Source organism: Cetorhinus maximus, chromosome 15, assembly GCF_964194155.1.
Source record: "Cetorhinus maximus chromosome 15, sCetMax3.hap1.1, whole genome shotgun sequence".
Classification (NCBI taxonomy): Eukaryota; Metazoa; Chordata; class Chondrichthyes; order Lamniformes; family Cetorhinidae; genus Cetorhinus; species Cetorhinus maximus.
Window position 1 is genome coordinate 68,282,617 of NC_135893.1, and position 27,792 is coordinate 68,310,408.

The 27,792-nt window shown below is 42.9% G+C and overlaps 1 protein-coding gene across 1 annotated transcript in view; it reads right to left on the minus strand.

Moving 5' to 3' along the window:
• Positions 1-27,792, minus strand: part of card11 (caspase recruitment domain family, member 11) — a 225,828-nt gene that overhangs the window by 114,530 nt on the left and 83,506 nt on the right. Inside the window, exons 2-4 of the mRNA XM_078558591.1 lie at positions 5,965-6,189; positions 3,434-3,571; positions 1,188-1,513 (exon numbers count right to left, since the gene is read on the minus strand). Coding sequence (XP_078414717.1) covers positions 1,188-1,513; positions 3,434-3,571; positions 5,965-6,189 — 689 coding nt within the window. The remainder of the gene's footprint in view (positions 1-1,187; positions 1,514-3,433; positions 3,572-5,964; positions 6,190-27,792) is intronic.

Below are 27,792 nucleotides of genomic sequence, written 5' to 3' on the forward strand. Positions count from 1 at the left end.
TGGTGGCGATGAGTGCTGTGCTGGCGGCTGCCTTTTAAACATGACAGCTGGCGTGATGCAACGGCAAGGTGATGGCGGGCGAATGACAGCATGCCTGCCACGGAAGCTGCTTGTTTCCTGGGAATGCATATGTAATGTGGCGGGCTCGGGGTAATACGTGGTGAAAACCTGCCATCGCCATCGGCGAGTGGAATGTCATTTTGCCCGCCTGCTACCACACTTGGTGCAAATTTGGGAAAAGTACGCCCAGTGATTTAACAGAAAGAGCCATTCGAACCCAGCAGTCATTTCATTTTTTTGAGGGAGTTCCATTTTTGCTGCTTAACATTGCCTTGTGTCTGTCAGGCATTCTAACTGTAGAAGTCAATGTAGTGATAATAGGTACAATACTGATATGATCGCCTAGTTGGTTTAATGGTAGGATGTTTGCTTGTGAAATTCTTTATTATTAACTTATAGCAATTTGAGCATAGTAGATGTGGGATTTTGATAAAATTACTGCTGTGAATTAATTGTGAAACACAAACAGTTATCAAATGTACTGTGTGACACCAATTTGGGAGCTAAACTTCTAGTCACCTTGCAAAATGCTTCAGTAACAAGTGCCAGTAACAACAGTGCTTCATTTAACCAAAATCATCAGCCTGCAGAAAGGTAGTATTGTATATTCCTGAGGTCTTAATACCGGCACACCAGCACTATTACAGCACTGATACTGATACCAGCAGTATTACAACATTAACAGTGATACCCCATTATCAGCACTATTACAGCACTGGTACCAGCAGTATTACAGCATTGATATTGATACTGATACTCCATGACTAGCACTATTACAGCATTGATACTGATACCAGCAGTATTACAGCCCTGACACTGATACTTCACTAACAAGGGAGTCAAAGCTTATCGGGGTAAACGGAATGTGGAGTTGAGGCCGCAATCAGATCAGCCAAGATCTTATGGAATTTCGCAGCAGGCTCGAGGTGGCCGTATGGCCAATTCCTGCTCCTAATTCTTTGTATATACCCAATCATGTACATACCCCATTACCAGCACAATTACAGCATTTATACTGATACCAGCAATATTACAGCACTAGTCTTGGTAACTGTGAACACCACTGGGGCAAGGCGATCAGCCAGTAACTGGGAGTGCTAAATTTTCCCAAGTATCTTATGTCTTACCTGAAGTTGTAGATCCCGGCTTCTCATCACTGCCATGTTCTTCTCCTCACTGAGCTGTGCATACCTCATCGCTAGATTATAATTGTCGTCTTTGACTTTCATAAGCTCATCATTATAGTTGTTTCTCTCCTCCTTCATCTTGTTGTAACGTTCCTGGAAAGTGTATAGTTCTTGATTCACCAGCTTCAGCTGTTTCTTCTCATCCTCAAGCTGTTTCATCCTGACTTGAAGGTCGCACCGTAGCACCTCCTTTGCCTTTGTCTGCTGTTGTAGTTTTATTACCTCATTCATCAGGAACTGTGTCAGACCCTCATGTCCTTCTTCCACTGCAATATAGAACATGGTTGTTGTGGTAACTATGGTTTTATCTAATGTGTAATATACCTATCAGAAGAATGTTTGTTAAGGAAGATCACATGATCTTCAATACCCAATGGGAGAGTAGCGTGGGCTACCTCAGTAGTTAGTAGTTCGTAGTTAGTAGTGTAGACACAGAGTTTGAAGTGAAAGCACACATGTAGTTGCTGCTGCTAAATAAACTAGAAATGCCTGCTGATCAACTCTATCAATAGTACAAACTCGGTCATGTCTCACAACAAACTGGCGATGAGGATCCACATGATCCGACAGTTGTCAATATCAGAGGGCAAGAGTGAGGCAGGACTAAAACATTTCATGACCACACCACATTCTCTTTAAATTTAACAACAATAACTTATTTATTTAGCACCTTTAATGCCCAAGGCACTTCAATGGAGTGTTATCAAACAGGCACTTGACACTGATCTAGATAAAGAGATGTTAGAATAGGTAACCAAAAGTTTGGTCAAAGTTTAAGGAGAATCTTCAAGGAGGTGAGGTGCAGAGGTTTAGGGCGGGAAATTCAGGGCTTGGGGCCCAGGCAGCTGAATGCCTAGTCGCCAATGATGGAGCAATGAAAACTGGGGACCAACTCAAACTAAATTCAAATAATTTGAATTTAAGAATCAGGTGCAGCTCTAATCAATTCAGGAAATACTCCAAAGTTAAGCCCAATATGTATGGCCTTGTTTGAACATGTAATGTATCTACACCACCTTTTTTATAGAATACAAAAACAGTTCTCTCATTTTACATCTATGCATAAAATCTACTTTGTATTAAGAGGGATTTTCATCACTGAGATCCCTTCGAATTCAAACATATTAAAGAATGACCACTCATGGCATCCTATTTTGTTTAATTTCTGTTGATTCTGTTTTTTAATATTCTGTTTAAACTATGATGATTTAGGTGGAACTGACTTTGAGGAGTTGCTGAGCTTTATAATCTCTACTTCCCTTTAGCTCTGAAGAAGAGTCATGCGGACTCGAAACGTTAACTCTGTCTTTCTCTACACAGATGCTGTCAAACCTGCTGAGTTTTTCCAGCATTTTTTGTTTCTGTTTCAGATTTCCAGCATCCGCAGTATTTTGCCTTTATCTTATAATGAAGAAGTTGGCTTAACATTAGTGGAGATACTGCAGCCTCTAGGTCAGAGCTCCAACGAGGGGGAAGTTACTGAGTCTGACAGAGTGAGGGAGGGAGCTGGACTTAAGAAAAAATACCCCTAGATACTTCAGCAGTCATTTCAATTATGTATTTGTGGACCTTAACTCAAATCCTTTAATTTGCCGACATTCTGTCAGCTTCAAGAATCATAGAATGATACAGCACAGAAGACCATTCAACCCATCATAAAAACAAAAAACTACTGTGGATGCTGGAAATCCAAAACAAAAACAGAATTACCTGGAAAAACTCAGCAGGTCTGGCAGCATCGATGGAGAAGAAAAGAGTCGATGTTTCGAGTCCTCACGACCCTTCAACAGAACCACCCATCATTCAACCCATCATGCCTGTTCTGGCCCTTTGGTAGAGCTATCCAATTCATCCCACTCCCCTGCTCTTTCCCTGTAGCTAGCTCTGTAAAGTTTTTCAGATATGGTCCAGATAATTTGGATATTCAATCCAGGTCTAGAATATTTCTTTAATTACCTAGAACTGCACCCAATTCTTAATTTCAAATTTAAAATGACAACAGTGCACTTTCTTTCAACATAGATATAAAGAATCAACAGAACAGAAAGAAAGAAAGAGAATAATATTTAACCTGTAATATTTGTTGCAATAGTTAACCATAATTTATTGCACATTATTTTGAAGATTAGAATTGTTCCACTCTGAGAAATATGAATTTAAAGGTTAAATGAGAGTAGTCATTTTACCTACTATAGTAGAGAATCTCCGTGTGGGCTCCTTTCCCGTGACCAGCTTATACAGTTCTGGATAGTAGAACTCAAGGCTTTCCAAAAAAACAACATATCCTCTCTGTCCCTTTGTTTGGAGGATATCCAGCAGACGACCTTTGGAAAGACCAAAGAAAGTGAGATTCTGTTTGAACCATTAGCTCACTCAATCAAACTTATTTATCCTTGGGAAGAGGAGCACAACCTGGAGTCAGGATGTTCTGCAGGCACAATCAGGGCATTCCAACATGAGGCAGAGATTAAGGAGGTTGGATTTGTCCCCTTTCCCTTGCTGAGATAGATTGTGGCGTTTCTTAACCGGATACCATCAACATCGTGTCACCAGCACATAACAGGCAATTTGGCCCAATCGGTCTATGTTGGGTGTTTATGCTCCACATGAGCCTCTTTGCAGCCATCTTCATCTAATCCTATCAGCATATCCCTCTATTGCTTTCACTCTGATGTGTTGATCCAGCTTCCCCATAAATCCATCTATGCTATTCGCCTCAAATACTCCTTGTGGTAGTTAGTTTCACTAACCACTAAAGAAGTGGCAAAGCAGGCAAACAAACACCAACAAAAGGTACTTTTGTATCATCTGTATTATTAGTAGAGTACCCTTCCTTTTATATTTACAATTGGGATTGAATGGCACTGAGTTTTAATGCGGAAGGCATATTCCTAATTGCTGAATCGGTGGAAACACAAGGGTACCAGCTCCTCATAGTTGTTTTGATAGAAGCAGATTCTTTAATCCAACGCACATTTGTAGATCCCTATTTTCATGGGTTTTCATATTCTTCGTTTCCCCAGAGTTTAAGATTGCTTGTGAACCCCACCGTCAGGCTTAAATAGGGATCAGAAACCTGTACAGCAAGAAAAACAGTCACTTACCAGTGATTTCCCTTGAATTGACCAATTAGTGGCCAGAGAGCAGGCTCGCCATCCAACTAATGATGGCTGTTGTGCTGTCAAAGCTGGAAGGCCAATAGGAGGTCTTCCTGCTTGGAAGCAGCAACAGGGTACCACGGCAGGGAAGTGAGTGTGAGGGCCCCCCAAAATGGAGGTACCTTCTCTTCTGCTTTATCAAATTTAAAATAAAACAGGCATCTGCAGCCAGCCAACAATGTTGCGGGGGAAACTCCTCCAGAGGGTGGGCTGTGGCTGCAGCTAAACCCAGACTTCCTATTTTAATCAAACCACTGTGAGCAGGTGTCAAGTGGAGGCAAGGAAAGAAAACCAATAGTTCTTTCAGGCATTTCGTTTGAATAGAGTGAATATTGATACCCCTGTGACAACCAATGAGTTGGAGACAAGAGCAGGATTTTCAACAGGGCTTTAAGTTCACAGAGTCTATTTTACAGCAAGCAATGTCAATTTATTCAGAAAAATGAAAACAGTGTTTATCTAAACAGTTTTTATGAACTACAGCACAGAGAACCTATGACCACAGCCATATCCCAATAAAAGCAGAATTATTTCTCCAGCATAATGCAGTGAGAGGAGACTAGTTACACAACACAAATCATGTGCATAAAATCAAACCCAATCACAGCAGTATATGATTGACGGAGAATTACCCAATCATCTCCATTCTGACAGGGATGCGTGGTGTCATTACATACAGCCATTATAAAGACCCTTTCACTTGCTCGAACGGAGGCTTTAGTAGCAAACCCTTGCTTTGTTTTTCTGTGGATCAAGAGAAACAGAGGGACAGAACTAAACCTCAGATCAATTAGCCTTCCACAGCTAGACAGATCACAGTGGAGGCAGATGGTCCAGTAAGTCTGATGAGAGCCACAAATGGAGGGAAGGCATGCTGTGAATAGCTCTCAGTTCTTTCATGTGTATCAATTTCTTAGAAAGTCTACATTTATTTTCTCAAGTCATAGCAAGCACACACCCTTGAGTGCCTGAGGGTAGATGTAGACCTCTTGACTTGGCAAGAAAGTACAGAGGGACATATGAGGCAGAGGGTTGTACGAAGAAATGAGATAAAATACATGGGCAAAAAGATGTAATTAACCATAAAGCAAGGAGGACTTTGTAAGACTTCTTCAGCAGAACCTGTCTAAATCACAAACTCCAACACATAGAAGGGCAAGGGCAGCAGGTGTAGGGGAACAACACCGCCTCCTAGTTCCCCACCAAGTCAAACAGGATCCTGACTTGAAATTATAACTGTCCGTTTATCGTCACTGGACCAAGATCCTAGAATCCCCTAGCTAACAGCACTGTCAGAGCACCTTCACCACATGGACTGCAGTGGCTCAAGTAGGAGGCGCATCATCACCTTCCTAAGGGCAATTAGGGATGGGCAATAGTTGCTGGTTGTGCCAGTAAGACTGTCCTCTAAGAATGAATAAAAGGAAACAAAGGAATTTATTCTTACCAAATCTTACTGGTTCACTATTTCTATTTGATATAAAACTGGAGGAATACATTATTTAAAGAAGGGTACATCAGATGCAGCTTATTTAAAAAAAAGAATTGAACTCAATTACTTGATCTGTTAATTTTGGACTGCAGCATGTGTGAATTGAGCACCTCATCTTCATCCTGCTCATCGATGACTTTGCACTGTCGGAGGTATGGTGTAAGCTTGGCTGGATTGATGTATCGGCTGAGGACGTGCCGGTTACGCTCCACGTTCTCCCATACCACATCTTCTTCATCCTTCCCACTGCAAAAATTCTCTGTCTCTGAAGCACAGGCCTCCATCTCCTGACCTATAAAAAAGAGGCAAGTGAAGCGTATTTAAAACTGTTGTGAATCTGGCAGATAGGCAGGGCATTCATATCAACCCATTTTAAAGTATATCTTTTACACTAGGTCTGGACCATATCTCAATAAGGGAAACTGTTAGTAAAAAATCAAGTGACCAGGAATCGAGACAGGAGTCTCCCAGCCATCATATTTCATTCGCTGCATTCTTGTTTCCATCCAGATGTTATACAGCTTCTTTTTGAAGCAATAAAGTTACATCAATAAAATCCTTACTTGCTGTTTGTTCCATATATCTACTCTGCTGCAGGGATAATTATTCTTCTAGTCATCAGTCTCACAAACAATTTAATCATTTTAAGTCATTGTCCTTTTGATGTGCATTTATTTTTCAAGCCAAATAGCTTCCATTTATATCTACAGCTTCAGAACGGTTACAGCAGAGAGAGAAGCTATTGTGTCTATGCTTTTTTTTTAATTAAAGCAATCTAACACTAACACCACTGCTCAGAAGGGTCAGGTGGATTTGAAACGTTAACCCTGTTTCTCTCTCCACAGATGCTGCCAGACCTACTGAGCTTTTCCAACATTTTCTGTTTTTATTACTAACATCACTGCCCTATTCTGTCCTCAGAGCCCTGTGTTTTTCTTGATGCAAGCAGCTACTTCCAATGGTGAAGTTTTGCATAACATCTCATCATAAAGACGTTCCATCTAACTTCTCATTCCCACAGTGACAACTTTAACTTGACAACATCTCATTACAGCTCTCAGAATCACAGAATATCACAGTGCAGAAGGGGCCCTTCGGCCCATTGAGTCTGCACCGACACGTGAGAAACACCTGACCCACCTACCTAATCCCATTTACCAGCACTTAGCCCATAGCCTTGAATGTTAAGACGCGCCAAGTGCTCATCCCGGTACTTTTTAAAGGATGTGAGGCAACCCACCTAAACCTCCTGCCCCTCACCTTGAACTTGTGTCCCCTCATGACTGACCCTTCAACTAAGGGGAACAGCTACTTCCTATCCACCCCGTCCATGCCCCTCATAATCTTGTACACCTCGATCAGGTCGTCCCTCAGTCTTCTCTGCTCCAACGAAAACAACCCAAGTCTATCCAACCTCTCTTCATAACTTAAATGTTTCATCCCAGGCAATATCCTGGTGAATCTCCTCTGCACCCCCTCCAGTGCAATCACACCTTCCTATAATGTGGCGACCAGAACTGCACACAGTACTCCAGCTGTGGCCTCACCAAGGTTCTATACAACTCCAACATGACCTTCCTACTTTTGTAATCTATGCCTCGATCGATAAAGGCAAGTGTCCCATATGCCTTTTTCACCACCCCACTAACGTGCCCCTCCGCCTTCAGAGATCTATGGACACACACGCCAAGGTCCCTTTGTTCCTCAGAACTTCCTAGTGTCATGCCGTTCATTGAACACTTCCTCGTCAAATTACTCCTTCCAAAGTGTATCACCTCACACTTTTCAGGGTTAAATTCCATCTGCCACTTATCTGCTTGGCTTTTTAAAGACTCAGCTTTTGTCCTGAATCTTGTGAAACTCTTTCCATATTTCCTCGATCCTCAGGTTCAGGAATCACAGAGTCATAGAAACTTACATCACAGAAGAAGGTCATTCACAATAGTGTCACTGGACTAGTAATCCAGAGGCCCAGGCTAATGTTCTGGGGACATGGGTTCAAATCCCACCATGGCAGCTGGTGGAATTTAAATTCAATTAACAAATCTGGAATTGAAAGCTGGTCTCAGTAATGGTAACCATGACAACTATCATCAATTGTCGTAAAATCCCATCTGGTTCATTAATGTCCTTTAGGGATAGAAATCTGCTGTCCTTACCTAGTCTGTTTGACATGTGACTCCACACCCACAGCAACGTGGTTGACTCTTAACTGACCTCTGAAATGGCCGAACAACCTACTCAGTTAAGGGCAATTAGGGATGGAGAACAAATGCTAGCCTTGTTCACATCCCATGAAAGAATAAAGGAAACAAAATCAGACCATTGTGCCTGTGCTGGCTTTTTTGGCTTAGTTCCACATGTCCGCTTTTTGTCCGTAACACTGTACGTTCCTCATCCTCAAGTAACTGTCCACTCCCTTTTATAATTATTTCTGAAATCAGCTTGCACTGTCTTTTCAGGTGGACCATTTCAGATGCTGACAACACTTGAGTGTAAACAATTCTTCTCTAGACCTTATGTCAATGATTTTGAATCTATGAGCTCTAGCTATTGACCCACTCGCCAGAGGGAAGAGTTTTTCTCTATCTATTCTATCAAAGCCTCTCACCATCTTGAAAACCTCTTAACCTTCCCTGTTCCTGTTGTTTTTTTTAGCTGAAAACTCTCCAATGCACCAAGGTCCTTGTGAATTTATAATTGGCAAAGCTGTACACAAGATTTGGATGACGTTCCAAAAATCTAATGAAATCCTAATGTTCCAATTAATTTAATGGATGACATCTTCATTTTGACTGAAACTTCCGATGAACAATCAGATCTTTTCCAAATCTGCTTTTGCAAGTTAACAGTTTGCCTTTGTCCCATCCACTGAAATTTGTGCTTTCCTGTTCCAATGTGTCACTTCAGATTTTAGAATTAATATGTATCCGCATATCTACTTAATAGGCAGGATTCCCTTAATTCAGACTTTAATATAGGTTTGTGCCAGTGAAATAATGAACATAAATTAACATTGGATTGATTCTCATTGTCAAACAAGGTTGGCAAGGATACCCACAGAAGTACCATACCGTTCTTTGAAAAGATTCCATGAGATCTTTTGCACCCATCTGAGCAGCCAGGCAGGACTTGGTTAAAGATCTGATACAGACTACAACAATACAGTAACAACTCAGTATTGCACTTAGGCATCAGCCTAAGTTATGTGCTCAAGGGAGTATGGTGTGAACCCATGATCTTCTGACCATTTGAGCCAAGCCAACATGAAATAAATGGGCAATTTCATTTATAGAGAGAAAAGTCTTTCTATTTTTCTGTTCAGATCATTCCCTTTGACGAAGGATGCAACTGAGAGCAGATGTCCAAAGCTACTGTCAGAACACCACTAATGAAGCTGTACACTGGCCACTAATTACTGTCTGATTATGGCCTGAGGGCACCTTACAACAGTGACTGCACTAAAAGTCCTTAATTGGCTGCAGAGTGCCTGGAATGTCCTGAAGTCATGAAAGGTGCTATAGAAAATGTAAGTTCTTACTGTCTTTTCTTGTTAATTTTTCCCCTAGCTCTCCCACATGTGCCTGGCTCTTCTTAGTGAAACTGAGATCAAGAATTATTCTGGGTAACATTTCCATCTGCCACCACATTGCGGTATAATATATTAATGTTCCAATGCAATACACCATCATGATGTCTTCAGAAAGGCAATGAATTATTGCCATCTAATATGAAATCATAGTGTAACGTATAAATAAAATATTTAAATAAATAAAATAATACATAAATCTCAAATTCCTCATTCTGTACCAGAGCTGCTGACGCATTTGTTACCTCCAGGCTTGACTATTCCAGTGCTCTCCTGACCGGCCTGTCACATTCCATCCTGCCTGAACTTGAGCACATTGAAAACTCTACTGATCATGTTCAAATGTGCATCAATTTGGGAGTAAAAAGCTGATATCACTAAAAGTGAAGCTGCCAGATTGTCTGAAAGCCACACTGGTTCACCAATATCCTTTAGAGAAGGATACCTGACCTCTTGATCTAGTCTGGCATTTACATAGGCCTAATGGCACACCAATGTGATCGGTCCTTTCACCCACCATTCACTGCTCACTGACTTACATTGGATCCTCGTCCACCAACACCTCAAATTTAAAATTCTCATCCTTGTGTTCAAATCTCTTCAAGGCCCCATCCTATCTATGTAACTCCAGCCCTAGGAGCCTCTGAGATAGGAACAGAGGAGCAGAAGTATGCCGTTCAGCCCCTTGAGCTTGCTCCAGCATTTAGCTAGATCATGGCTGATCTTCTATCTCAATGCTATCTCACCACACTATCCCCATATCTCTTGATGTCATTGGTATTTAGAAATCTATAAACCTCTGCTTTGAACATGCTCAATGACTGAGTCTCCTCAGCCCTCTGGGATAGAGAATTCCAAAGATTCACCACCCTCTGAGTGAAGAAATTCCTCCTCATCTCGGTCCCAAGTGGCCTACCGCTTATTCTGAGACTGCGTCTCCTGGTTCTAGACCTCCCCCTGCCCCCCACCAACCAGGGGAAACATCCGTCCTGCATCTACCCTGTTGAACCCTGTAAAAATTTTGTACACCTCAATTAAATCACCTGTCATTCTTCTAAATTCTAGAGAATACAGGCACGGTCTCATCAATCTTTCCTCAAAGGACAATCCCACCATCCCCGGAATTAGTCTGGTGAACCTTCATTGCACTTGCTCCATGGCCAGTATATTCTTCCTTAGGTAAGGAGACCAAAACTGTACACAATACTCCAGATGTTGTCTCACCAAGGCTCTATACAATTGCAACAGGATTTCCTTATTCCTGTACTCAAATCCCCTTGCATTAAAGGCTAACATGCCATTTGCCTTCCTAATTGCTTGTTGCGCCTACATGTTAGCTTTCAGTGACTTATGAACAAGTACACCCAGGTGCCTTTGGACATCAACACTTCCCAATCTCTCCCCATTTGAGAAATACTCTGCATTTCTGTTTTTCCTACTAAAGTGGATAACTTCACATTTTTCCACATTATATTCCTTCTGACATGTTCAGGGCCATCCCTAGGGTGTGCAGGGCCTGGGGCAATTCACACTGTGTGGGGCCCTCCGTAACATTTTTATACAGGCGAAATCTGGTTACAATGAAGATCAAGGCCAGCTGTGTAATTACAATGTAGTTATATTATAATTGTACTTCTTATGTATAGTTATAATGAAGTTCATATAATTTTTTAAAAAACCTCATTGATCACAATCAGTGTCGCGCAGCCTACATTCTGAAACCCAGCTTCTTAGACTTCCTTGCAGTAAACTCTGTTACCGGATCATGGTAATCCAGGTTTGATGCTACTTCCTTCTCGATGGGCAGAATTGCCAGTTCACCCAGGCTATTGTGAGACACAGTTGTCCTCAGGTAGTTCCTTATGATTTTTAATCTGGAAAAACTTCGCTCCCCTGAAGCCACTGTGACTGGGATTGTCAGCAAAATCCTGTACGCTCTTGCTGTGTTTGGGAAGGAACTTTTGAGTGTTTTAAGAAACTGAAAGGCTTAAAGTGCAGTACTTGTTCCTTCAGGGATGAATTCTCGTGGCACCCGAAGCTCTGAGAAAAGATCCGCACTGTCGATATCCTGAGATTCTTCATCAGGCAATGCAATGCACAATTCCATGCATCGCTTTCTCATGTCATCTTCTGTTATTTCTCCGAGTTTCTTCACATCATACAGAAAACCAAAATTATTGGCATATACTTGCATTTGTTCAAATCGTGTGGTCAGTGACACGAGAGCCTGATCCATAATAACCAGAAAGTAATTGGTTTCAAATACTTTCTTGGGCGAATTCTTCAGCTCCTCCTCACCTCTCTTTTGTTTCACGTGTTTTCTGAACTTAGGCTCAACGTCCATTTCAGCTGCTTTTTCTGTTGCTGTACCCTTGGCTGAGGTAAATTTGTCCCTGAAAGAATAAGTACTGCACTTCAAGCCTTTCCTGTATTTCCGCAGAAAGTCAATGAGTGATTGCCAATGTTTCTTCTTGTTTATTTCTGTGTCTTCATTGCAGAGAATCTTTGCTTTATTTCAAACCATTTTGTTGCATTTTGAATATGCTCCTCAGATAATTGGTGAGATTGCAATCTGTCATTGAGATGCTTCCAGTCATTGCAGCCTTCCTTTACCAATTTGCATGCTGTTTTTGAGCTGTACAATTTGCAGCAGAAGCAAAAAGCTGCATCAGCTTTCTTTGACTACACCAGCCAATTTCTTTCAACCCTTTCTCCGTTTGGCATTCTCCCTATGTACAAGTCTTCTGAAAAGTTTTGATTCTCATCATTCTTTGGAAAGACATAGTCACTGCCAGTTATTTTCACAGGCCCTCTCTGCACTAAAACATCTGTCTTGTTGTCAAATAAATCTGGCCAATTTGCTGGATCATACACTGCTTCTTCAGTGGAAATAGCATCGAAAGTATTGGCTATTTCATCAACCTGTGTACATTTTGCACTAATGTCGTCATTCTTAGTCGTGGTGGCACAATCGCTGGAGTGCATTAATTCAGCATTTTCCTAACTAGCCAAAACACTTTTAAAAACCTTGAACTTTTCCAACAAACTTTTCAGTGACTTCTCCATTTCTTTTCTCTTCTTTTTTCCTCTGCATTTTCTCTGCACCCAAACTATATTTTCTCCATTTGTCTCTGTCTCTGCTAGTGCTAACCATTGTATTCGAAGTAACAATAGTACCTCTCCTTTGCATTAATTAAACCTAAATTAAACAGTTAGGTAGAATTGGGGCAATCTGGTCGTTTGGTCAAACTTCTCACATTCACATTTCACATCACAATGCTTGGGAGTGTTGTGAACTGCGTAGAGGACGGTGTGGAACTTCAAGAGGACATAGACAAATTGTTGGAGTGGGCAGATGAAGTTCAATGCGGAGAAGTGTGAGGTGATGCATTTTGATAGGAAGAACATGGACAGACAATATAAAATAAGGGATGAAATTTTGAAGGGGGTGCAGGAGCAGAAAGACTTGGGTGTATATGTGCACAGGTCATTGAAGGAGGCAAGACAGTTGGAGAGAGCAGTTAATAAAGCATATAGTGTCCTGGGCTTTATTAATAGCAGCATAGAGTACAAGAGCAGGGAGGTTATGCTGAATTTATATACGACACTTGTTAGACCTCAGCTGAAATATTGTGTACAGTTCTGGTCATCGTTTTATAGGAAGGATGTGAACACATTGCAGAGAATGCAAAAGAGGTTTACAAGAGTGGTTCCAGGGATGAGAAACTTCAGCTATGAGGATAGATTGAAGAAGTTGGGACTGTTCTCCCTGGAGAGGAGAAGGTGGAGAGGAGACTTGATAGAAGTTTTCAAAATCATGAGGGGGCTGGGCAGAGTAGATAGGGAGAAACTGTCCCCACTCGTAAAAGGATCAAGAACAAGAGGGCACAGATTTAAAGTGATTTGCAAAAGAAACAAATGTGATGTGAGAAATTTTTTTTTCATGCAACCAGTGGTTCGGGTCTGGAATGCACTGCCTGGAAGTGTGGTGGAGGCAGGTTCAATAGAGGCATTCAAGAGGGCATTAATGACTATTTGAATGGAAATAATGTGCAGGGGTACAGGGAAAAGGCAGGGCAATCGCATTTGGTCATAATGCTCATTTGGAGAGCCGACGCAGACATGATGGGCCAAATGGCCTCCTTCTGTGCCGTTAAGATTTTGTGATTCTTGATTTGTCACGGCTTGGGGAACAGTGGGGCTTGATATTACAGTGTGCTATCCCCAGTGAGTCATGACAAAGTTTGGGGGCTCGGGTCCAGAATATTTTGGAAGGTGTAGATTTAGTAAGTAGTAAAAGTTAAAAGGAAACACCATGTTTGTACTATCAAAAATAAGATGGCACTGGAAACTGCTAAAGCTTTCCTGCAAGTGGAAGAGATGTCCCTGACGATTTTACAAGGGATCCCAAAAGCCAGGTTAATCGAATCGGCAAGGAAATTAAGAGTAGGATTGCCTGCCAAACCTCGGAAGGCAGAGATAATTGAAGAGATGGCACAGCGTTTGAAATTGGAAGGAACAACTGAGAGAAGGAGCTCTCCAAGGGGTCGTTCATTGGAATGGGCTCAAATTCAGTTGCAAATGAAAAAAATGGAACTAGAGGCAGCAGAAGAAGAAAGAGCATTTCAAAGGGAACAGACAGAACGGCAGGAGAGAGAAAGAAAACACGAAAGGGAATAAGAAATGGTGAGCTTAGAAAACAAGGAAAGAGAAAAAGATAGAGACAGAGAATTCCAGCTTAGAATGCTGGCAATAAGAAAAGAGACACCAGTGGGTGAGGCAGGACTTATTTCCAGATCAGAACTCAGTGGGGAGATGTTTAAATTTGTACAAGCTCTTCCAAAATTTGAGGAAAGGAAAGTTGAAGCATTCTTATTTCATTTGAGAAGATAGCTAAACAGATGAACTGGCCAAAGGAAAACTGGATATTGCCTATGCAGAGCAAATTGATAGGTAGAGCACAGGAAATTTATGCCTCACTGTCAGAGGAGGGTTCAAGGGATTATGATGTGGTGAAAAAGGCCATTCTGAGTGCATATGAGTTGGTCCCTGAAGCATACAGACAAAAGTTTTGAAATTTAAGGAAACAGTCTGGGCAAATTTACATTCAATTTGAAAGGATTAAGCAAAGTAGTTTTGACAGGTGGATATGAGCATTAGGAGTTGAAACTACCTATGAAGTTCTCAGAGAGACCATTCTCTTGGAAGAACTTAAAAACTCCCTACCTTCTGTAATAAGAATCCAGGGTGAAGACCAAAGGGTTGCAACTGCTAGACAGGCAGCAATAATGGCTGACGATTATGAGCTGATCCATAAAACTAAACCTTTTTTCCATCACCCCCGTAAATTTGAAAAGGATAGAAAGTGGGAGAGTGAAAGGAAGGCAAGTAGCCAGGGTAAAGAATGGATAGCTGGGAATATCTTGAGATCTCCTCTCAAGATCAGGAAGGAAGGTACTGAGGGTGGAGGTGAAACTCGAAGGCCTAAGTGTTTCCATTGTAATAAAGTGGGACACATTTGTTCAGAATGCTGGAAGTTGTGAGGGAAGCCCACGGAACTTATTGGAGTTCATAAGAATGAGTCCGAAAAGGGAACTCAAAAAGAAAATGACATGGATCAAATTGTAGCTTTAACTACAAATAAGGGCCTGGAGGTACACAGTGCTGTGAATGTAGGTGAAGTGAATAAGGTAATTGAGAGATTTAAAGGGTCTTTGTCTAAAGGAAAAATAACCCCCTTTTCATCAAATGATGCAGCTAAACCCGTAACAATATTAAGGGACACAGGAGCTACTCAAACTCTTTTGCTGGAGAAGGACTTAGTTTTCTCTCCAGAGAGTTCAATGAAAGCTAAAGTGTTGTTAAACAGGATAAGTGGAGAGTATATCCTGGTTCCATTGTACAAAGTGCAATTGGAGTGTGATTTGTTGTCTGGATCGGTGGTTGTAGGAATGGTTAAGAAATTACCTGTGGATAGAGTTGATTTACTCCTAGGGAATGATTTTGCAGGAGTGACTTCCATAATTATGGAAAGTCCGAGACAGGCTAAAGAGACGGAACAATTACAAGAACAAGTTCCTGGTATTTTTCCATCATGTGTGGTGACCAGGTCAATGACTGAACAAAGTCCATCACCAGAGGTCAAAGAGTAGCCGAAGCTTTCTTTAAGGATGAGAATAATTCAAAGGAAGTGTTTGGCATGTCTTCATTAATTGCGGCTCAGAAAGCAGAGTTAAACAAGTTAGCACAGTCAACTCACACTGAAGCTGAGGCAGAAGGCGTTCCGGAGTGTTATTACATTAAAAATGGAGCTCTGATGAGGAAGTGGAGACACCCTCACAGACCTGTGGATGAGGAATGGACTGTTGTTCATCAGATAGTGGTACCGCCCAAATATTGTAAGGAGATATTGTGAGTAGCACATTAAATCCCTATGGCCAGGACATGTAGGAATACGGAAAACCCAGGCATTTTACTTGGCCAAGACTTCATAAGGACGTAGTGCAATTTTGTAAAATGTGTCATACATGTCAGATAGTAGGTAAGCCTCAACATGTAATCAAACCAGCACTTTTAACGCCCATACCAGTTTTTGAAGAAGCATTCATTTGGGTACTAGTAGATTGTGTAGGACCATTACCCAAAATGAAAGAAGGGCATCAATATATCCTTACAATCACGGATATGACAACCTGATTTCCAGAAGCTATTCCTTTAAGGACAATTACAGCTAAGGTGGTCGTGGAAAAGTTAACTCAGTGTTTCACTCGGTACAGCCTATCAATTGAAATACAATCTGACCAAGGTTCTAACTTCATGTCTAAAATTTTCCAGGACATAATCAGCAGTTTGGGTATCAAACAACTAAAGTCTACCGCCTATCACCCACAAACACAGGGAGCTTTAGCAAGATATCATCAGACTCTCAAAACCATGATTAAGATCTATTGCCATGAAAACACAAAGGTTTGAACAAAGGATTATATTTCTTATTACCAGGATGGTCTGATCGCTCTCAGTTTCTTCCTCGAACAGAGGCCCGAACAATCCCCATCCACCACTACTCTCCTCTGTCTGGCTGAACTTGTTCTCACACTGAACAATTTCTCCTTAAACTCCTCTCACTTCCTCCAAATAAAAGGTGGCTATGGGTACCCGCATGGGCCCCAGTTTTGCCTGTCTCTTTATGGGGTATGTGGAACATTCCTTGTTCCAGTCCTACTCCAGCCCCCTCTCACAACTCTTTCTCTGGTACATCGATGATTGCTTTGGTGCTGCTTCATGCTCTCGTCTGGACCTGGAAAAATTTAATTTTGCTTCCAATTTCCACCCATCCACCTCTCTTGGTCCATCTCTGACACTTCCCTTCCCTCCCTTGACCTCTCTGTCTCAATTTCTGGTGATAGACTGTCCACCAATATTCATTACAAGCCTACCGACTCCCACAGCTACCTCGACTACAGCTCCTCACACCCCACTTCCTGTAAGGACTCTATCCCATTCTCTCAATTTCTTCGCCTCCATCGCATCTGTTCTTGGTGGTAATTGTAGAATGGGGGATATGCTAGCCATGAGGTTATAGATTGTGGTTGAGTACAATTCTGCTGCTGTTGATGGTCCACAGTGCCTCATGGATGCCCAGTCTTGAGTTGCTAGGTCTGTTCAAAATCTATCCCATTTAGTACGGTGGTGGTGCCATACAACACGATGAAGGGTATCCTCAATGTGAAGATGGGGCTTTGTCTCCACAAGGACTGTGCGTTGGTCACTCCTACTGATACTGTCATGGATAGATGCATCTGCAGCAGGCAGGTTGGTGAGGATGAGATCAAGTATGTTTTTCCCTCTTATTGGTTCCCTCACCACCTGCTGCAGACCCAGTCTAGCAACTATGTCCTTTAGGACTCAGCCAGCTGAGCCAGGTGCTACTGAGCCAGTCTTGTTGATAGACATTGAAGTCTCCCACCCAGAGTACACTCTGCGCCCTTGCTACCCTCAGTGCTTCCTTCAAGTGATGTTCAACATGGAGGAGCTGATTCATCAGCTGAGGGAGGGCGATACGCAGTTACCAGCAGGAGGTTCCCATGCCCATGTTTGACCTGATGCCATGAGACTCCCAGGGCAACTCCCTCCCGACTATAACACTGTGCTACCACCTCTGCCGGTGGGACAGGACATACCCAGGGATGGTGATGGTGGTGTCTGGGGCATTGTCCGTAGGGTATAATCATATTGGTTTAAGATAAGTAAATGGCAGTGGGTACCAGTGATCTAGGATTATGTGAGAACAAATTCTTGTCTTCATAGCCTCAGGACATCCCTTTACAGCTAGTTAGGTAACTTTGAAGTCCACTCATTGTTGTAATATAAGAAACAGGGCAGTCAATTTGCACACAGGAAGCTCCCACAAAAAGCAATGTCATAATGACCAGATAATTCTGTTTTGGATGTTGGTTGAGGGATAAAAATTTGCCAGGACACCAGAGATAACTCCCCTGCTATTAGTGCCATGGGATTTTTTACATTCACCTAAGAGGGCAGATGTGGCCTTGGTTTAACATCTCATCCAAAGGATTATACCTCCAATTGTGCAGCACTTCCTCAATACAGCACTGGGAGAACCAGTCTAGATTTAAATGCCCTGAAGTGGGCAATCTTATGACTCAGAGATGACTGCTAGCAACTGAACCACAGTTGGCACCTACACGTCTAAGTCCTTGGCAGAAAGCTGTAGCTTGTGGTGTGTAAGGGCCTCATTGGCATATATGATGAGACTGATGTAATGGGAAGAACTCATTAAAAAAAGAATTTGAAATTACATCCTATTGCTGAGACCTTGCTGTGAGAAATTCCCTTGTGAGAAATTCCATCACTATGTGGGTGATCAAATAATCTCTGGAATATTATGATCTCTGGAACTGCGGGACTAAGTGGCAAGGTTATCTGTAGAATGCAAACAATCAGGATTGAATGATATAAATTGAAATCTCAGAGTGATATCCTGAGGGTGTCAATCCAGTATCTTTAGTGGTAAGGGTGCTAGTTCTCAAGAGCGCTTCTTTGTTAGAATGTTACCGGTCGTCTTCCTCATGGAGACTGGGGTAGGTTTTCCTCACAGTACACAAGTGTTGGAGGATCAAATGTCAAAACTTCCAGATTCAAAATCCCTAGAAGGCTTTGTTGTTCGGGTGAGATGGTATCGGATGGGAGGAAGCTCCCATGAAGCATAGACACCAGCACAAGCCTGTTGGGCTGTATGGTCTGTACTGCAAATTTCTATGTAATTCTACAACACCAAAGCGATTAAAATCCGATCACTTCCATATGGACGATTGATCCACCCATTAAATCAGTTGGGTGGGGCCCATGGCATGTTTTTATGGAAGAAGCAGATTTGACAAATTTATCTTAATCCAGTTCCAGGCTTCAAACTATAATCTGCATACTGTGAGGTGTGACAGCAAATGGTAGGCTCACCAAAATTATAATGATGGCTCTGTTGGACAAGGTCAAAAATACAAACATTCACTAAAAGAAAATCTGTCTTGACCTGTACAAAACAAAACAAACTACATTTTTCTTATTATAGGGTTTTGCACTGACTTCTGAAATAAATAAGATTTGGTTCAAGCAATTGTTTTAAAACTACTTTGAATAACTCCTAGCTTTCGCAGAAGGTGGGTTCAAAAGCCAGGTGCATAAAACTTCGAGTAACAACTGGAAGCTGTGACATGTCTTCATTCTGCTCCAGTTTGCTACGGATGCTGAGATATCAGTGATCAACACACTGTTCGTTTTTGGAGGAGCTATACATATCTCAAACTGGCAATTATGGTGATTTGTTATTCCAATTTAGTTACTGAATTATGCTCTGTACACTGGAATTGTGCACCCTTTTGTGTTTCTTTGGTGTCCTACTGTAATTTAATGAGGAGCACCCCCACCTCTGAGTCATGAAAGCTATCAGTTCAAGTCTCACTCCAGACGGAGCACACAGTTTAAGCTGATACTTCAGGGTAGTACTGAGGGACTGTCAGATTGATCTATCCTTAAGATGAGATCTTAAGTCAAGACCCAGTATGTCCTTGCAGGTGGATATAAATTATTCCATGGCACTATTTTAAAGAAGAGCAGGGGACTTCTCCCTGGTGTCCTAACCAATATTTATATCTCTGTTAACACCTCCAAACAGATCTGGTCATTTATTTCTTTGCTGTTTGAGGGGAACTTGCTGTATGCAAATTGGCTGTCACATTTCCTACATTACAACAGTTACTGTACTTCAAACGTCTTCTTGTTTGGCATGTGAGGCAAAGATGGCTGTGTTTATCACAAGTTGCCGGCTCAGGATTTCCTCTTCTTGCGTTTTCTCTCTACCTCTGACATGCAGTTGCTTTTCGAGGCTGCACCTTTTTTTATTTAGATGTGCTGGGTGTAGTGATCCCGTATGAGCTTCTCCCAGGACACGGGGTCAATATCAAAACTCCTAAGTGAAGCCTTCAGAGTGACCTTGTAGCATTTCCTTTTACCACCATGACAACGTACCCCAGCCTCAAGGTCTCCACAGGTGATTTGCTTTGGTAAGCAAGTGTCAGGCATTCTGGCTACATGATCGGCCCAACTCAGTGACTGTCTCAATGTGGTGTAAATGCTTGGCATGCCAGCTCGGGTGAGCACCTTAGCGTTTGTTTTTTTGATCTTCGAAAGCTTCCAAAGGCAGCTCAAGCAAAAGTGAAAAGTACTCAATTATAAAGTACTTTTGGATTGCTGCAAGTCGTGAAAGATTCAATTAAAAATACAAGTTCTTTTCTTTCTTCCATTCTTTTCTTTCTCAGGGCTTTCTTTCTCTGGGGTGGTTTCTCATTCTTGTTTAGAATGGGTTCTCAGCTTTTTTTGCATCATCCTTCTTTCATATGGCTTAGATTGACTGAGCTACTTGTTGCATTGTTGTGATTGCACACAATCCTGAATCTCTTCATCCATTCATTTGCTGGTAGTTAATTGGCTTTATTAAGTGGGTTTATGGCCACACACGTGTGGAATGATTAAGCAGTCAGAATGTCCATTTAATTGCAGAGCCATATATAAACATTAGTTAAAATATGCTGTCATAAGACATGCTTGAAGTGCCCAGTAATTAGGCCTGCTTAGGGTAGCAATAAAAGTCTGCATGTGTCATATGGAAAGGGCAGTAATTTAGTGATTAAACACTCACAGTGGCACGGCAGAGAAGAAGGTCATTGGCAATAGTTACATTAGATATCAACAGCCATATACACTTGGTGTCTGTAAACTCTACTCGGTCAAGACAGGCAGCAGTAAAACATGTCAGGTTTTGTGGCTGGATTGCTGATAGCTCTGCTTCTTAAATGATGTAAAAACGAATGCTGTTTCACACTGCTCTAGGCCAAGAGCCCTATAAATAATGACAGCATATATAAATTTTCCCTAAGAATACATCCATATTAAAAACATTTGGTTTTTATACTGTATTTATGCTTTCACAATAATGAAATTATGAAGTCCTTAATTCAGGCTTAAAGGTTTGAAATTGAGCAATGTACGCATGTGTTCACAGAATCATACAGCACAGCATCAGGTCATTTGGCCCATTGTTTCTATGCTAGCTTTCTGAAAGAGCTACCAATCAGCCCCATTCGTCCCCTTCCCCTACCCCCACTCTTTCCCCATAGCCCTGCAAATTTCTACTATTCACGCATATATCCAGCTCCATTTTGAAAGTCACTCTTGAATTTGCTTGCATGATCCTTATAGGCAGTGCATTCCAGATCATAACAACTTGCTGCTTAACAAAAAACTATCCTTATCTCCCCTCTGATTGTTATGTCAATTATCTTAAATCTTTGTTTATCGACCCTCCCGCCGGAAGACATAGGCCAGAATTTTGAGGTTGGTGGGCGGGCGGGCACGGTCCTAACTGAAATGGCCCACCACCCACGATCGGCCCCCAACCGCAATTTCACACTGGCTGACCAATTAATGGCCAGCCAGCATGAGAGGCACGTTGAAATGCTCAGCGCTGCCGACATGGGAAAGGAAGGAGGGCAAGCACTGAAGTCAGCACAGGGGAGCGCTCCTTGAAGATAGAGAGCTGCCTCAGGGAGCTGAAGTATTCAAATCCAATGAAAACAGATACCCATGCATCCAAAACAGCCACCTGAACATATACAACATGAAAATTCTATGCAAACATCTTTATTTTTTTATTTAATGGTGGTCACCTCGTCCTGCCCTTGGATGAGGTTTCCTTAAAAATGCAAAGGCTGCCTGGCCAATTCGCCAGCCGTAACGTTGGATGGGCAACAAAAAAATCCCAGTTAATTGTGCCATTGATGGGCTTAATAGCCCTCTTAATTGTCGATGGGCGCGCTTCCGAGTTTAGCACATGCCTGCCAACCGAAATATCGTGCGAGTGCGTGATGAAGTCGAGGCGCTCACTCGACATCATCGCGTGCTATTTCATGCTCGAGCTTGTCAGGCGCGCACCCACACGCCACGTGAAAAATTCTGCCCATTGTTTCCATGTTAAGGGTCTACAAGTTTTAAAAAAATGAAGGCCTCTTTGAAAATAATAATCAGAGCTATCACATACAACAACAACTTGTATTTATGTAGCAGGGGATAACTTTGCTAACCCTGTGAAAATGGGTGTGGATGTTTTAATCAAGAAAATAAGGCGGTGAAGGATATCTGGGGTCTAATCTTGACCTTCATGAGCTTTTATATACAGAGATATACTTTCTTAATATGCACCTCCGAAACCCAACTGCCACAGCTCCATTCTGCTCCTTTATATAGAAGCACAAGTGAATCCCAGTTAATGCCCAACGCCTAAATACAATTAAACACAACTAATATACAACTGAAAATAGGGAATGAGGTGTACAGTTATCCCGTGCCAGCTCATTGTGTTGCAGCCACATGTTAAACCCATGCTGCCTGCTGCTTTGCATGGTTGCTGCTTCAATCAGCACTAATCCTTCAGTTCATTGTCTGCATGCACCAGCAGGGAGCACAATAATGCAAGTGGCTAGTGCTGCTTAAAGGCAGCCAGCAACTCTTAAAGGGAAGGTGCATTATGGCTGCAAGAACTGATGAGAGTTTTTTGTTTAGATTACAGACTGTATTGTGATGCTTTGAGGAATGGCTGCACATGCAAGAGGGCATGCACCAAGGTTTTCAAAGAATGCACTGGAGGTTTTGGTAGAAGAGGTGGAAAGAGGGAGAGATGTGGGGGGGCGCAGGAGGTGCTCCAGACAGAATCTCAAGAGGCAGTGGGAATAAATAATGGTGAGGGCAATGCCAGAAATGTTGCTGCAAGAACAGGGATGCAGGGCAGGAGGCAGTTTAATGACCTCACATGAGTGATCAAGGTGAGTGAGTTCATCGTCAAATGGCACATCCTACCAGCTCCACTTGGGCTAGATTTTTACAGGGTTGGAAACCTAATAGTTTTGAAATGCAAAGGGCCTAATTGGCTCAGGGGCAAGTTTGGTGCCCATTTAGTGGTGAAGGAGCAGCCTGAAGGCAGGATGCAGTAACAGAGGGCCCTTCGTAAAGGCAAACAGTGGCCCTGATTGGGCTTGCCTTTCACTGAAGCTATAGAGCAGCAGGAAACTCAGAGCGCCAGTGCTGGCATGGGCAGGTGGCCCTGGGCAACACCATGCTTTTCAGATGCCTTCCTTGAGGCATTAACAGATGCAGTGTCCAAAAGGAAAATTGTTCCCAGCCTGGAAATCTACCTAGAGACACAAAGGGGGCATGGATAGAGGTCAGCAGTTGGGGAGAAACCAGATGGATGTGAGTCTAGTGTAGAGAGCGATTCAGTGACCTGATAAGGCCTGGAAAGATAAGTGCTAGCGACCTCGAGTGGCAGGTCTCTAACTCTGTATACACCTGCATGCACACAAGCTGAGCAGACTGTGTGCCCATAGTTCTTAATCTTGTCAGGTCAAATAACATCTCATGGGGATGTCATGCTGGAATAGGTGCGGGAAGCTATCCTTCTCATAAATCTTTCTCTCTTCATCCTGTCGGAGAAGTGAACGCATAATTCGAGGGAAATATCTTGGATGGGTGGTGGTGTGCTGCAGCTCCACACACTGACCCTGATGGAGGGGGCGGCACTGAAGATCGCGAGGGTGCCACCAAGTCAGGAACCGCAAGGCCGTGTGACAGATGCTGCCCCCCCATGATCGCAGATGCATCAAGGCACCTCCACGTCCTCATGAGATGTTAAGCTCCTCAGTGGTGACTTCTGTTCAATTATGCCCAATGTGTTGGGGTTTCTTCTGGCTCAGTGATGCTATTTGATCTGACAAGAATAAAAACTATGGGCACTCAGTCTGCTCAGCTTGTGTGCATGCAGGTGTATACAGAGTTAGAGACCTGCCACTTGAGTGTCACTAGCACTTATCTTTCCAGGGTATCTCAACTGCAAGCAGAGACATTGGAGCGGGCTCCCTCCACCTCTGCAGCCACAGAGGGGATACCACATAGGAGTAGAAAGGAACATAAGATGCCATGACATTGTTAGATGCATGCAACGGGTAGTATTTAATGGGAGCGACGAAGATCTTGACCGTCAGCTGGAGAGCTTGTGAGAGCACCGAGTCACCTCATTTAGGAAAAGTGCCACTCAGGCACTTTACTAGATAGCAGTGGGCCTTTTCCACGATCAAGGACCCCTGTGGTAGATGTCCTGCCTGCCGAGAGCTGTTGGCCAATCAGGGGCTGGTGGCTCCATTAAACAGCAGTGCCATAGAGGACGTAGTGGTTGCTGCTGATACTACACCCACCTGAGGCCTGCTATCACTGCTGGATCCAAGGTCATGGTGAGATACGGCAGGAGGGGGGAATCATGGGGTGTAAGTCACAGGGGAGGTTGGGGCAAGGCAAGGCAAGGCTCTTTGCAGGCCCCATCTCCCAATGTTGGGTCCTTCTGCCTTTGAATGAGGGACTCCCCCTGGGAACCTGCATGGGTTTGTTTGTCACACTCACCACGGTGAACCCTGCATCCGCTGCAGGTTCATAGCAGCGACAGCAGGATAAGGCTCTTAAATGGGCAGCTTCTGTTGCCAGAGACCAGCTGGACATTCAATGAGTGAAAGCCTTTTTTGTACACAATTCTGGCTGGCTGGTCTGCTTGTGCCTTGATGCCTACTTGGGTGCAATTGATGACCCAGTTGACCTGAGGGAATCAATCTATGGCAGCAAACCCCAATGCCCTCCATGCCTCTACTGGCCTGTCTGTCTCAAAATGCATGTAGTCCCCTGCTCTCTGGAATAGGACACTTGTGACCTGCCTGATGAGCTGCCAACCATGAGGTTCCACCCAGGTTCCACAGCTGAGCCCTGGAACGACCCAGATAGATAGAAATTCAGCATCACAGTGACCTTGACAACTGCAGGTGACAGACTGCCATGAGGCCTCGTGTCATTTGGATCAGAGCTCAAATGTCCGACACCCCAACTGCCTGAATAGATGCAGTCTCTTGCAGCACTGGTGCTCTGTCATTTGCAGGTAGCTGACTTTTGGGTGATACATCGGATGTTTTGGGTCGGACCTTCTTTGCTTCGTACCTGGTGTTCCTCTGGCCTCCTCCTTACCAGGAGGATATATCTGCTGAAGCCCTCCTTGCTGCTCTGTCCAATGTCAGAGTAGCCTGCTCCCTCACCTGCCATTCATTTAATCACCAGGGCTTCCTCAAACCAACATCTGACGCCAGCAGTCACATGTCCCTCTCAGGAGTCCTACCTCTAAACTGCTCACAAGTACAAGCCTCTCAGTGCCAGCGATGGTAACTCTGTGCTACTGATTGAGGAGTTGAGTATTATTCTCTGCTTCTAAACTATGCTGACCAGTGCGTCCATTTGCCCTCATGGCTCCCGCTCTTCATGACAGCTGCACCCTGTCATGTTCCAGGCACTGTGTGTTCCCCATGCCTCCTAGTTGAAATTTAAAACTGTTTCTCTAACACCTTTTAATGAGCTCCAAAATGAATTCAACAGCCAGTTAATAGGAGGCGTGTGAGTTGCCGCCTACCCCACTCCTGCCTTTTGAAAATTATGTCACGTTCTGGGGGGTGCCGGGATCTAGTGACACCCTCCAAGGTCATGATTTTCAATGCATGCCTGCAGCCACACTCATGGGCTACTGAAAATCTAGACGTTTATCTCACTCTCACACGCTTCGCATTGTTGTAAGCCTTGCAGCCACCAAGTTACAGCTTGCAAACACTGGCAGCTACATTCAATCATGAGAGTCTCATCACCCATATTACAGGACACGCACTGAAACACTTCCCTCTTGCTTTCAGGCGTCAGCAAAAGAACTGGAGGAGGACAGAAGCAACTGCTTCAACCCCCCCCCAGAGGATTCAGTGGTGGCTATCATGGGTAGGGGTAGCACTTGTGATGTTTTTACAATCCTAGCCCCTTTATTTTGGAGCTACAAGATTAGAAGTATCTCCCAATTAACCTCCCTCAACTTCAGCCGGGGAAGCCAGACTCACAAACACATTTGTGGGCCAGTGAGTCTAACCTGCTGCTTAGCCGAAGGAGGAAAATCACCCAGGAGTTTTAGCTTCCTCTTGATAGTCTAAATTTTAATAATTTTGTAGCTAGATTGTAATACTCCCGAATATTATAAGGGTCCGGATTTACTCCTCAGTAAATATTCCCCCACCGTTAAGGGAATAGGAGTTGGGTTCACTGAGTGTTTGGTAGAGAAGTTTTGGTGAGACAACTCAGGTTTTAAGAATACACACAAATTTATTATAATAAAAAAACATGCGAAATGGTGGTATACAAAGAGTATAATTTGCAAAGCTAAATAAATCCCAAAAAGAATAGATAACTAATTCTTATTTCCATAAGGAAATCCAGCAATTACTTTACTTGGTTACAAATGTAAGAATTCTGAGAGTAAGTGAGTCAGTAAGTAAGGTTATCCATCAAATATTAAAGTCATATTACCTGATCCCTGAGTGAGATTTGCAAGGCTCAGGACAGGTCTGAAATCAATTTATTGGGTGTCCCTAAAGAACCTGAAGGTGCAAGTTTGGGTTGAGATATTTATAATGAATTTTGGGGTTGTATAATTGGAAGATATTAATTTGTTCAAATCATAAACCACTCATTATTAGTATCCTATATTTGGTGAAAGGACCACCCATTATAATGTTTCTAGGAAATGTTATTTTGAATTTATTCCTGAAACTGGACCTGCCGTTACAGTCATATTGGTCAATGCTGCTTAGTCAAGTGTCCAATAAGGTAATAAAACTTGGGGCCGAGTGTTTTGTTTATATATTTTGTGGTTTTGCTTATCAGAGCTAGCTTATTGTGCTAGTGTCATAGCAAGAAGCATAGCATACCATTTATTAGGTGTGTGTATTTCTCATCAGTAACTTCACATTGTTGTTTTTGCAAGCTAGTTTTGACCCCTGTTAAAATAGATTTTATTATGAATTTACCCAAACTAACTTTTAAACTAATATCCCTGTATTAATTCCATATTACTTTTCCTTTACACACTGACGCTGTGGCCACTAGCGGCACTGAAGAGATCAACGATCAAGGTATCTGCATACCTAGTTGCTGATGGTGTAAGCATGCACCTCTTACTTTCTCCTGTCTCTTACCACAGCACAATTCTTGCCCCTTTTCATTTCAGATTCCCAAAATCTGGAACCTTCCCTGGCAATGGAGGAAGAAGACAGTGAAGATGAAGGGACACCATCACTCGATTTTACACTCTGTTTAAAATACTGACATTGTGTGTATTTTAGAGGCTAGAACAGAGCTGGGTACTGCGCATAGTGAGACACTGGACACAAATGGCAGAGGGCAAAGGTTAATGCAGGTTACTGGAGGGTAAGGTCGCACAATAGTTCTTACAGAGGAGTCAGATGAGGACTTTGATGGCCCAGGCTACATAAAAAAGTTGATGAGGTTTGGTGCAGTGGATAATCTGTTGTCACTGCCAAGGAACTTGGATGAGTCCAACAGCAACTTGGCACAGGGCTGTGTGCAGACCTTGGAGGCCATTCCCTCCAGCGTGGAACCTTTGGAACACCACGATGAAGCACCTGCTGGCCAATGTCATAGCTTCCACTGCAGCACAAACACATTCCAACAAAAACCGAGTGCTGTTCTGCCTGCTGCTATCACAGCTCTGGATATCACTGTTCAAAGAGGCTTCTAGGGCAGCATGCAGCAGTTCATCAATCAGTCCTCTAGCAGATTGGCTGGAATGCTAATTGTCCCAGGACAATGGATGTA